The sequence below is a fragment of the Mustelus asterias genome, chromosome 26 (assembly GCF_964213995.1).
Source record: "Mustelus asterias chromosome 26, sMusAst1.hap1.1, whole genome shotgun sequence".
NCBI classification, from domain to species: domain Eukaryota; kingdom Metazoa; phylum Chordata; class Chondrichthyes; order Carcharhiniformes; family Triakidae; genus Mustelus; species Mustelus asterias.
Window position 1 is genome coordinate 22,586,377 of NC_135826.1, and position 12,401 is coordinate 22,598,777.

The 12,401-nt window shown below is 43.3% G+C and overlaps 1 protein-coding gene across 1 annotated transcript in view; it reads left to right on the forward strand.

Annotated features, from left to right (window-relative positions):
* Positions 1-5,859: 5,859 nt before the first annotated feature.
* hcn2b (hyperpolarization activated cyclic nucleotide-gated potassium channel 2b) overlaps positions 5,860-12,401 on the forward strand; it is a 135,868-nt gene continuing 129,326 nt past the window's right edge. Inside the window, exon 1 of the mRNA XM_078198764.1 lies at positions 5,860-6,551. Within this exon, the coding sequence (XP_078054890.1) occupies positions 5,860-6,551 (692 nt within the window). The remainder of the gene's footprint in view (positions 6,552-12,401) is intronic.

Sequence of the window (12,401 nt, forward strand, 5' to 3'; positions counted from 1 at the left end):
AGGATTTGGTCATAATATCTCATTCAGTAGACTGTGCCTTAAACAATGCAGCATTCCCTTGATACTACATTTGATTATTTACTTAATGTATGCCGAGAGATTTCAACCCAGAACTTTCTGATTCTGAGGCAAAAACAGGCAATCAACTGCACCAAGCTGGCAGTCATGAAAGTGCACATTGGAGAGATTTTTCCTATTGAAGAAATTGAGCTCAACGAAATAATCTCATATTTGTGAATCCTCCCAATGGACCATGGTCCAAGAGCTGGTTAAGCTTGAGGCCACTAGCAAAGTAATATAAACTACAGCTCTATCACTCATGTAGCAGAGTGCAAGTATCCATAACGCCAGTGCACGGTAGTTTAATAATAATGACTGTGAATTTCTACTGGCCCAGAAAATCATAAACCATCCAGCAGTGCTGGGTGGCCACAAGTGACTTTGGGCGGAATTCTACAAGAAAAATTCTAAGTGTCCAGCTAGCGTGAAAATGGGAGAGTTGCAGATCCATTTTTTGGGGCACGTTTTCCAAACTTATACTCCCAATCTTATGCACTTGGTGTACAAAAAAGTGGGCTAGACTGATTCTAGCTTTTAGAGGCAGTGTGCGAGTTTAACTCACCAGCCAGCTTGCTTCAGCAGCAGAGGGAGCTATTGCGCATGTGTAGACCTCTGTCGCTGCACATGCTCAATAGCAAGAGCAGAAGCCTGACAGAGAGAGACCTGTCAGGCCTCTGCTGCTACAGCCAGCCTCAACTTAGCCCCCCACAATCGCAGGGGCCCGTGGCTGATCACGAGCCCCCCACCACCTGAAAATATATTCCTTGCTGCCTCCCCCCACTGGCCAGACCAATCACGCCCCCCTCCCCCATTGATCACAGGCACAGTGGGCCCCCCCCCTTTCTCCCCCCCACCATGACCTCTGGCAGGTTATTCAGCAGGCCCCCCTTACCCCCTCACCAATCATGATGCAGAGCAGCAGCGGGTCCCCCTCCCTCCCAACCAATTGCAGCTGCAGAGTACACAGCAGCCCCCCCCTCGATCGAGGAATCCAAGACTGGGCCTGCCCCCATAGGCCTCACCCCTTCAGGTCCTGCCCCAATAGCCCCCACCCCTGGTACTGCCTGGTGGACAAAGGTGCCTGATGGGCAGTGCTAAGATGCCAGGCTCGCACTGCCCAAGGGGCACCTCCCTTTCCTCTCGACTTCCCGGGGAGCCTCAATGGCCTCCAGTTCTACCGAAAAGGGCAACACGACTGTTCTCCGTTCATGGGGAGCAAGTGTTTTCCTTGCCAGAGAGAACCTTTTCCGGCAAGGCTGCAAAGGCAAGTGAGCCTGGACAACTAAACGCCGGGCTCACTAACCAGATGCAAATGATGATTGAAGTAAAATTAAATAATAGATTCAGCCTCTCACCCAAAACAAGCTGGTAAAATTGCGACCTTTTTGTCAAAACTTAGTAGTCATCATCTTGAAACACTCTGTTTCTCTCTCCATAGATACCGTCTGACCCACTGAGTATTTCTGGCATTTTCAGTTTTTATTCATTGACTATTGAGTAGCTGGCTAAAGCTGCTTTTCCTCCTTTGCCAGTCACACAGATTTAGATATCCACTGCATATAATCAAATTAAGTTACATTTGGGACTCCAGCACAGTCAGGAATGGAATTCATTTGCACCTGTTCTGCTGCATTTACACAGGCAAAGCAGGATTGCAAAGATTTTGTCCCCTCTTTTTTTTAACGTTTTAAAGTTTATTTATTGGTGTCAAAAATAAGGCTTACATTAACACTGCAATGAAGCCATTGCGAAATTCCCCTAGTGGCCACAGTCTGGCGCCTGTTTAGGTCAATGCACCTAACCAGCACATCTTTCAGAATGTGTGAGGAAACCGGAGCATCCGGAGGAAACCCACACAGACACAGGGAGAACATGCAAACTCCACACAGACAGTGACCCGAACCAGGAATCGAACCCAGGTCCCTGGCGCTGTGAAGCTACAGCGCTAACCACTGTGCCACCATGCTACCTCTTCACCTACATTGAGGCAACAGGTGGAGTTGACTATTATTTTATGAAGGAGTCAACTTTTCACATATTGAAAAATATGCATATTGACTGACTTCTTAACCGAAAAGAGCTAATCAGTCCATCCTTGCTTAATGATCTGAAGGAGCATTTTCTTCATGACAAAAATGATTGGCAATTTTTTTTGCAGTTAGTCTTAATAAGATTCAAGAGAATCACTTCTTATCAAGAATATAAAGAAAACCAACCCTCCTTTAAATAAGAAAGGGCAATTAGATCCGTAGAATCCCTATAGTGCAGAAAGTGGTAATTCAGCCCATTGAGTCTGCACTTACCCTCTGAATGATACTCTACCTAGGCCCACTCCTTCACCCTATCCCCATAACCCTGCGCGTTGATCATGGCCAATCTGCCTAATCTGTACATCTTTGGACACTCAGAAGCAACTTACCATGGCCAATCTACCTATTTGCAGAAAATAGTCCAAACTAAGTATGATCTATTTGCAATGTAAAAACTGTTCAATGAACAGTTAATAAGAGAGTTAATTATGGTAAAAGTGAGTTATGTTGTGATATTGGAAATAGGGGTCTGGGGTGGCATTTAGGTTTTTGAAGCTCAGCCCAACATTACACAGGACATCAACATTGCTTCCATAAGGCTTAACCTGAATGAATTGCAAGGTAGAGAAATGGAGTCAGGGCTAAGGTCCTGGATTTTCAAAGTGAGTTGAACAGGAAGGTATAACAACATTATTGCTCATCCAGGACTTGAGAGGTTAGCTAACCAAGGGAAAGCATATGGACAGTTAAAAAGTCAAGGGTGGCAGCGGAGGATTTGACCTAGATGCTCACAGCATATATGTAAAATCTAACCACATGACGACAAAGAATGTCAATTTAAAGGGCAGTTTGTACATTATTCCTAGGCTGAGCTGAGTTAACTGATCTTGGCTAATAGAAAGATGGCTCAATATCCAAGCTACAAGGAACAATTAGTGAAATCAGTCAGAATTCCTAATCCAGAGCAATGCTAGAAAAATTTGTAGACTTGTCTTGGTTCAAATCTCAATTGTTCTTGGAGTAGTAAACATAATAAAAACTAAATAAATAGTCATTAATTCTGATTATACTCCAGAATAATAATGTTTCAGTATTGTATTTGAACTTCACAGAACATGGAGTAAAACATTCTGCTATCTAAATTTATTTTAGTGTCACAAGTAGGCTTACATTAACACTGCAATGAAGTTGCTGTGAAAACCCCTCCATCGCCTGTTCGAGTACACGGGGAGAACGTGTAAACTCCACACAGTGACCCAAGCCGGGAATTGAACCTAGGTCACTGGCACTGTGAGGTAGCAATTCTAAGCACAGTGCCACCATGCCACCCCTTACCTTTATGTCACTATTAGCGATTCTTCAATTCTTAATGTCATCATTAACATTCCTTTCTCTTATGTCCATGACATCTTTGTCAATCTCTCCATAGCTCTGACCTATCCCCGACCTTCCATTCTGCTCCACCCACCTCTCCAACTTATAATTCTTTACATCTCTATCCTTCTTCAGTTCTGCTGCAGTGATAACAGGACCAGATCTCATGCAAGCTAAAAACAGAAAGTGCTGGAAAGACTCAGCAGATCTGGCATCATCTGAGGGGAGGGAGAAACAGAGTCACTATATGACTTCTTCAGAACCTTTTCTTCATTAATCTGCTGCAGTTAGAACATGTCCTGGTCTAATGTAACCTTGATATAGGAGTGTACGTTTTGGAGTATTCCAAAAGTGACAAGTTACAAGTTGCCCTGGCCAAGAATACAGAGGTCAGGTGCTTGCTGGACTCTTGCTGCAGTGCACACTAACAGGACTGGACATTGCTTCCATCAGAAACATGAAACAAATCATAGAATCCCTACAGGGCAGAATGAAGCCATTTGGCCCATCGAATCTGCACTGACTCTCTGAGAGCATCCCATTCTATCCCCGTCACCCCACATATTGCCCGCTAATCCCCTAATCTACATAGCTTTGAAAAATAAGGGGCAATTTAACATAGGCAATCCACCGAACCTGCACATCTTTCAGACTGTGGGAGGAAACCAGAGCACCCGGAAGAAACCCACACAGACACGGGGAGAACATACAAATTCTGCACAGTCAACCATGGTTGGAATCGAACCTGAGTCTCTGGTGCTGTGAGGCAGCAGTGAATCAGAATCCTACAGTGCAAGAGAAGGCCATTCGGCCAATCAAGTCTGCACCAACTACAATCCCACCCAGGCCCTATCGCCATAACCCCAAGCATCTCCCTGTGTCTGTGTGGGTTTCTTCCGGGTGCTCTGGTTTCCTCCCACAGTCCGAAAGATGTGCAGGTTCGGTGGATTGGCTATATTAAATTGCCCCTTATTTTTCAAAGCTATGTAGATTAGGGGATTAGTGGGCAATATGTGGGGTGACGGGGATAGAATGGGATGCTCTCAGAGAGTCAGTGCAGATTCGATGGGCCAAATGGCTTCATTCTGCCCTGTAGGGATTCTATGATTTGTTTCATGTTTCTGATGGAAGCAATGTCCAGCCCTGGTGGGGTGCACCGCAGCAAGAGTCCAGCAAGCTGAAGAGCACCTGACCCCATGTTTGTCCCCCTGACACTAAGGGGCAATTTAGCACAGCCAATCAACCTAACCTGCACAACTTTGGACTGTGGTAGGAAACCCACAGACACAGGGAGAATATGCAAACTCCACACAGACAGTGACCCGAGCCGGGAATTGAACCCGGATCCCTGGCGCTGTGAGGCAGTGTTAACCACTGCACCACCATGCCGCCCCAAATACTCGGTTTGGAAACTATTAAAGCAAATTATATAAACTTAAGATAATTGCAACTTTATATTTATCATAAAAAGAGCAATTAATGCAAAAATCAGACAAATCTAAGTATTGACTAGATACTATGTATAAACTATTGAATCCAGAGTTTCATAAGGGGGATAATAATGGTAAGACTAATGTGATGTTGGAAATAGGGAAAGTATAGTGCTGGGCTATTTCAGAAATTGATTCATTTTTCGATAAGCGATTGGTACCGTTAGCATTTTTATGGGTGCTTTCTAGAGACCTTATACAGCGTTTTCCCTAACCTGTCCATCTGCACTATAAAATCACAGCGTTTCTGCTAACTTTTCCAGCCCAAATAAACTGCAATGAGCAACTGGGATTTTTTTCTCTTCCCCTCCTTGTGCTGAATATATATATATGTGTGTGTGTGTGTTTTAAAAGCTGCAGTAAGACTAACATTCCATGTGGGTGCACCGTTTTAACAAACCTCTGTAGTAACTGCGTGGCGATGGGGGTGGTCACGTTCCAAATGCCATATAAGTGAAGCACGGGGGGTGGGGGGTAATTTAGTGTCCAAATATTATCTGTGCCCAAATATTATCTATGATTTTCTTTGTAGGAGCTTTCGAAAGGCCAATAATGTCAAACAGACATACGAGGGAGCCAAAGAATAAGTGTCCCACCCCACCCACACAGGTAAACTTAAATATTCCCTGGTAAAGTGTATCATGGGGGTTAACTGGAATTGTACAATTGCAGTAAGGGCAGGCTTGAAAGAAAGCAAAGGATAGGTTTTCCTTTCGAGATTTTGTTTTTAATGGGAGTCTGGGAGCTCCCTCTTGTTTTAAAAAAAATTGCAGCTTAACCTTCTCAAGAAAGGAAGGGGCTAGGACACCATGTCCCCGGCTCCATGCGCCGTTTAAGCAAAGAAGTCACGTACGCCAGGTTCAGCCAGCACGTCAAAGCAAACCTCCCCAACCATTCGAGCATCCATGGACAAATTGCGTCCTGCTATGCGAGGAAGGCTGTACAGCCTGCCCCAGCACCTAGGTCCCAAAGCCAGCATTATCATGGACGAGGAGGAGGAGAACGAGGAGGACCGCGGCACCAAGAGCATCAGGATGAGAGCTATGCCCTCGCCGCCCGCCCGGGGCTGCGGCAACCCCGAGAGCCGGCAAGGGGAGGCGAAGCCGGCGGAGGGGGAGCCCGCAGTCAGCATGAAATGCAACACGAACGGGGACTGCAGGGTGACCCAGGGCAGCCAGTCCTCCATCAATCGGGCAGAGCACCAGAAGAGCGAGGAGAAGAAGGCTGCCATGGAGGGTGGTGGTGGTGGTGGAGGAGGAGGCGGCGGTGGAGGTTCCTCCTCTTCCAGCCGCCACGAAGACAAGAGGGAGAACAAAGTGGCTTTCTCCGCGGCGCCCAGCCGAAAGTCGTCCCAGCTGACGGGGAGGAACTCGGTGAGCGTCTTGAAGTCGGAGGGGGCCGAGCAGATCCTGCCCGAGAACGGTGAGCAGAATGGCAGTCAGGCCAGCTTCATGCAGAGGCAGTTTGGGGCCATGCTCCAGCCGGGAGTCAACAAGTTTTCCCTGCGTATGTTTGGCAGTCAGAAGGCTGTGGAGCGGGAACAGGAGAGGGTCAAATCGGCCGGAGCGTGGATTATCCACCCTTACAGTGACTTTCGGTGAGTGTTTTAATACAGGGTGGGGGCACTAACCTACACACCAGAGACACATATCTGTGTGTGTGACTGCAGCACTCCACTCCAGACAGTTGTAACTTGTAACACTGAATGAAGGTCGATTGAAATAGCAAATTTCTCAATGCAACATCCTCCCTCCCCAAAATGGGGGAATTATAAACAGACTCAATGTTTCTTTGCAACCCAATGCCAATGGAGGGGAATTAAAGAGATCAGTTAATAAGCAAGCTTTAAAGAGAGCAGCCAGAAATCTGGACAAGCCCCCATTGACACACACACACAAGGATCGACTTGGAGGCTGTGTGTCTTTTGATTGTCCAAAAGAGAGTGCTTCTGGGTTTGGGAAGACGCCGCAGTGAACAGGAATTGCCCTGTACCCCACGCTTTTCTGCCCAAGCTATCAGACAGTGCAGGTGGTCCCAGCGACAGGTAGAACGCCGATTTAACTTGTGAGGCAGCCAGTACACTGGTGAAGTAAGTCACACGGTTAGCACTGGGCCACGCAGGCAATGGTGCGTGTCCGTTCCCTTTACTTGTTAATAGTGCTTGAATTAATAAAAAAATCTTCCTGTGTTCGCTGAAATTAAAACTAAAAAAAATGTGTGAAGGGGGATCTTCATCATTGCCTGCTGTTATGCATTGTAGATACAATCTGTCGAGGTGACCCAGTCTATTATTATTGGTATAGATGCTTTTCCGAGCGTTTGCTACGTCTGTGTCCTTGGACGGCATTACTGTCCACACCATCTCGCCTCTTTGCAAGTCATTTTTATCATCACGGGAATGAGAATGGACGCGTGTTTCTCTGTTATGGGAGGATTCAGCTGCCTTCTGCTAGCACCATTTACAGGCTTAATAGACTTCGCAGTCCTGACCCCTGCCACCCGACCCATCATTTACCGGTCTCCAGTCTAACCAGGACAGAAGTCTCTTTCTTAGTTCCTGGACTAAGACAGGATTGCAACGCAAACCGGCGTGAAGTGACCTCCCAGAAGGTTCTACATCACGCCTGAGCAGTCTCTGAAATTATACCATCACTTTTCCATTGGTTCAAACATTAAAAATACATAAACTTGCCAATTCTCAATCGTTCTGCCTAAATATACCGGGTGCCTTTGATAGATCTCACTCAAGAAATGAGCACGTATTCACAAGTGTAAATAGGTTTGCAATTTTTCACTGGTGATCATAAATATCACACTTAGCACCCCCAGATGTAAAATTAAACCCCTACTTCCATGTCCAACTGCAATGCAATTTTTGGTTCACCCTTTCTTGCTGTGATTCGTGGCATGGTTCAATATCCACTGATATGCAATTCTATTTACCTAACACTTAGGCCTTAGGTTCCCTACAGTGCAGAGGGAGGCTACTTGGCCCATCGAGTCTGCACCGACTCTCCGACAGATCATCCCACCCAGGCCCTATCCCCGTAACTCCACGTGTTTGCCTGGCTCATTCCCCCACCCCCTCCCCCTCCCCCAACCTACACATCTTGGGACACAAAGGACCAATCCACCTAACCTGCATATCTTTGGACTCAAGGGAGGAAACCGGAGCACCCAGAGAAAACCCACGCAGACACGGGGAGAACATGCAAACTCCACATAGACAGTCACCCAAGGCTGGAATCAAACACTGCCCCTGGTGCTGTGATTCTGTGTATCTGATACATTGGATTGCCTATGGATGTTACCACAGACATGAATAATTTCAGGCCATGTATTATCACCAGCACTTCAATGAATTTAATTGAAATAGTTCTCTTACTCTCCAAACATCACCACATGTCTTGTAAAAGTCAAACAGTAAATTTATGGGTGATGTATAACAGATCAACAAAATTGTGCAATTTGATCCATTAACCTCATTATATATTCCCAGCAAAAAAAAACTTTGGATATTTTCTGCAAACTATCACATGCTTTCTCTTTGAGCCAAGTAATACACATAAGGTATTATCAAAATGTTTGTTTCCAGTTGTGAGCTGTATTAAAATATTTCACACACCTTGTATCCAACAGTGTCTCACGCATGTTTTGCATGTTGCAGGAATTCTCCAGGCGTTTGTATTCTTCCCATAGCTTGTGGCTTCTTTCTAATCATCTCTAACACATCCAACATATAACAAATAAATTGCTCCCCAGGCTGCCATCCTCTTTCCTGCTCTCATCTGGAGAATATAGAGGCGATTGTGCAAGAATTGTGTTTTCAACAAATACTTTATTCAGTCATTTACAGATTTTCAAGCACTTAGTTGTTCATTTGCTTTCTCATTAATCCAAAACTTTGTTTGCATGACACTTCAATGAATGATTTGGCCAGGTTTCAGTTGATCATCCTTTTTAAGGCTCTGGTTAAGCATTAAATCATATTGGAACTGCCCTGCAACTCTTGTTGCTTTTGGACCTTAGAAGATGGGTGAAGGAAAAAAATTTTTATTTAGGTGCTGAATGGAGTAACTTGGTGTTGTGCTGTTTGGAGCAAGGATAATTAGATAAAATTGAAAAGGGTGGCTTGGGCAACTGTCGATTACCAAGATGTGTACAGTTGTCTGACAATTAACAATGACGATGTCAGCTTTCTTAGCGGTTTGACTTTTACTCTAGGTTTATTCCATAAGTGATAATTGTTGGTATTCTGATGCTCAATAGCCATACCTAAGTATATTTGCTGCCCTTCTTGCTTTCCTGCTTTGATAATAATGGATGCAGGGAACATTCCCAATATCAAGGGTTTTGCACGGTGCAAGAGAGAGGGAATGGGGGTTGGGAAAGAGAGTGTTGATGCATCTCGAATGCAAGCTTATGCCCAGTTAGTGCTATCTCAGTGGAGCTGTGGCAGGTATGTTGCAGCAATGGGAATGTTGGACCAAAGCCACTGAAAAGCAATAATTTGTTAGATGTTCAATGTATGTAATGTGTGATGAATAGCTGCATGAATGGCATATACGGTATGGCTTCCTTATCATAATGTTGCATTTTATTTAGATTAAATATGACTGTCAAGCATCGTGAATCAAGATTTAAAATTATTGTATTGTTTCAGAGTGAATCAGGCCATGGAACAATTAAGGATACTATTGGACAAGTGCAAAAATTATAAACAAATATTTAGTGACATTAAAATTTCAGTTACTTCCTTGTAGATTGATTTTGGGGCATACAATAGTATAGTTGTACTACCATAGACTAGTAATCCAAAGGCTCTCACTATTGCTCTGGGAGCAAAATGTTCAAATTCCATGGCAGCTGGTGGCATTGAAATTCAATTAATAAGCCTGAACTATAAAGCTAGTCTCAGTACCGTGACAACTATCATGTCAAAACTTATTGGCTTCACTAATGCCCTTTAGGGAAGGAAATCCTCCATCCTTATCAGGTCTGGTCTGCATATGACTTCAGGCCCAGAGTAATGTGGTTGACTCTTAAATGCCCTCTGAAAAAAGAACAAGGAACAACAAAAAGTACAGCACAGGAACAGGCCCATCGGCCCTCCAAGCTTGCGCTAATCATGATGCTCTAACTAAACTAAAACAAAAACCTTCTTCCCTTACTCGGTCTGTATCCCTCTATTGTCCTAGCAAGCATCTCAAGGACAATTTGTGATGGGCAACAAATTTTGGCCTTGCCAGTGATGCCCACATCCCATGAAAGAATAAAAAAGTTGCTCAATAAAAGCATGGTGGAATCCTTTTGCAATGAAATTTTATATCACGGCCAAATGGTGTCTTAAGCAGGAAAGTCAGCATATTAGGTATGAAACCTAAGTTCAGTCAGAGGCAGATGGAAATGAAGAACGCAAAAAATTAAACTTATTTTAATGATGAGGACCTCCAAATTGTGTTTGTTTAAAAAAAAAATTACAACGCTTCTAAAAATATTTCTAACTTGGGCAAGTATTTCGGGAGATTCAACAAATGCATTGAGCTTAACTACTTTATTATTAGTGATATTAGTTTCTATTATACCAGTGAGTTTCTATTATACCAGTACTTTGTACTGAAATGGGGGATAAGAGATGATTAAAGGCTATAAAAGTATCATGCAGGCCCCTATTTGAGCAAAAAGTGCACTACATAGAATCATACAGTGCAGAAGGAGGCCATTTGGCCTATCAAGTCTGCACCGACCACAATCCCACCCCCCAGGCCCAATCAACATAACCCCATGCATTTACCTTAGCTAGTCCCCCTGACACTAAGGGGCAATTTACCATGGCCAATACACCTAACTCGCTCATCTTTGGACTGTGGGAGGAAACTGGAGCACCTGGAGGAAACCCACACAGACATGGGGAGAATGTGCAAACTACATGTAGACAGTGACCCAAGCCGGGAATCGAATTCAGGTCCCTGGCGTTGTGAGGCAGCAGTGCTAACCACTGTGCCACTGTGCTGCCCCAAGCTACAACTTCAATTTTCATTATTAATTTATAAATAGCTGTTTAGCAATTTACTAAACCCAGCCAACTCAACCAACTGGATAAATTGTTTCACTTACACTGCTAATGATCTAAATGCATTTTTGTTTCTTCTAAGGGCTAAACAATGAACATCTTTCATTCGCTTATAAAGACATGTTAATTCTAACCACTATTACATGTTCAATTAATTAAAATGTTAGTATTTTTCATCACATCTAATTTTGGTAGAAGGAAAGTCAATTATAATATGTAAAATTTTATTTTATTAGAAACATTGGTAGCCATGCAATGTTAGGCAGGAACCCGCACTGTAATACAGTTGTAGTATCTTGGCTTGAGATGTGGTTCCCCATACAACTGAATTCCCAATCACAAGCTATTTTGTAATAAGCGCACAGCAAAGTGAATGGTTAACTTTAAGCAATCTCAGCCAACTTGATTAGTGATTCTCAACACAAAGCCATCCTAGAACATATGATGTGCAATTACTTGCACATAGCCTGGAGAACAGTGACCAAATCAGGAGATTCATAATGTAAATAAAAAATAAGATGGATTTCCTGTAGCTATGTATAACAAAGTTGTCAACATGCTTATGAAGAGAAGTATTGCGGTTTTAGCATGAATAGGAAATATATCTCAGTTCTCTTACAGAATTAATGTGCATTGGGCAGGGCATTTAGAAGTGACTAAGGTAAGATATTTTCACAACTTGCCTTTACATGTGTGTAAATGTATATAAACTCATTATTCAGAGTAAACTTCAAGACTTTTCTACTAATCTGTAATCTCACAGAGATTGTGACCATTCTAAAGCCACAATTACTGTTCAGCATTCTGAAAATGCTCTTTTGTCATTTTGAGTTTAAACCTTATATGTAAAGAATAATAAAACTGAATTAATCATGCATACCGTGGGCAATGTATGTAGATTAAATATTTATACAAAGACTTTTTTTGCCAATATTAAGCTTGTGATTAGAAGAACATATTTTAATTTTTTAAAGTTGCCATAGCTTAACATCATGATAGATTAGCATGGTTCATCAGAGCAGGGTGTCATGCAGCCAGAGATTTGTAATTTGAAAAAACCCATCAGAATGGTATTATTGGAAATGTCCATCCTTTGCACACTTACAATAAGCTATTACAACTAGTGAGCAAATTACTCTATGGATATACTACATACCTTCAAGTTATGTCATCTAGTGGCATAGATGGTTTAAAGACTGGCTTTTCATCCCTTTTGTATGTGTTCATTTACAGCTCTGATTTACAGAATGAATGTCCTTTCTGTAGTGATCCTATGTGAGATGGGTTTGAGTTTCCTGGATATAGTTTCTGGTTGACAGGCACCAACAGGGAGGCAGTGGTGCAGTGGTATTATTATTGGGCTAGTAATCCAGA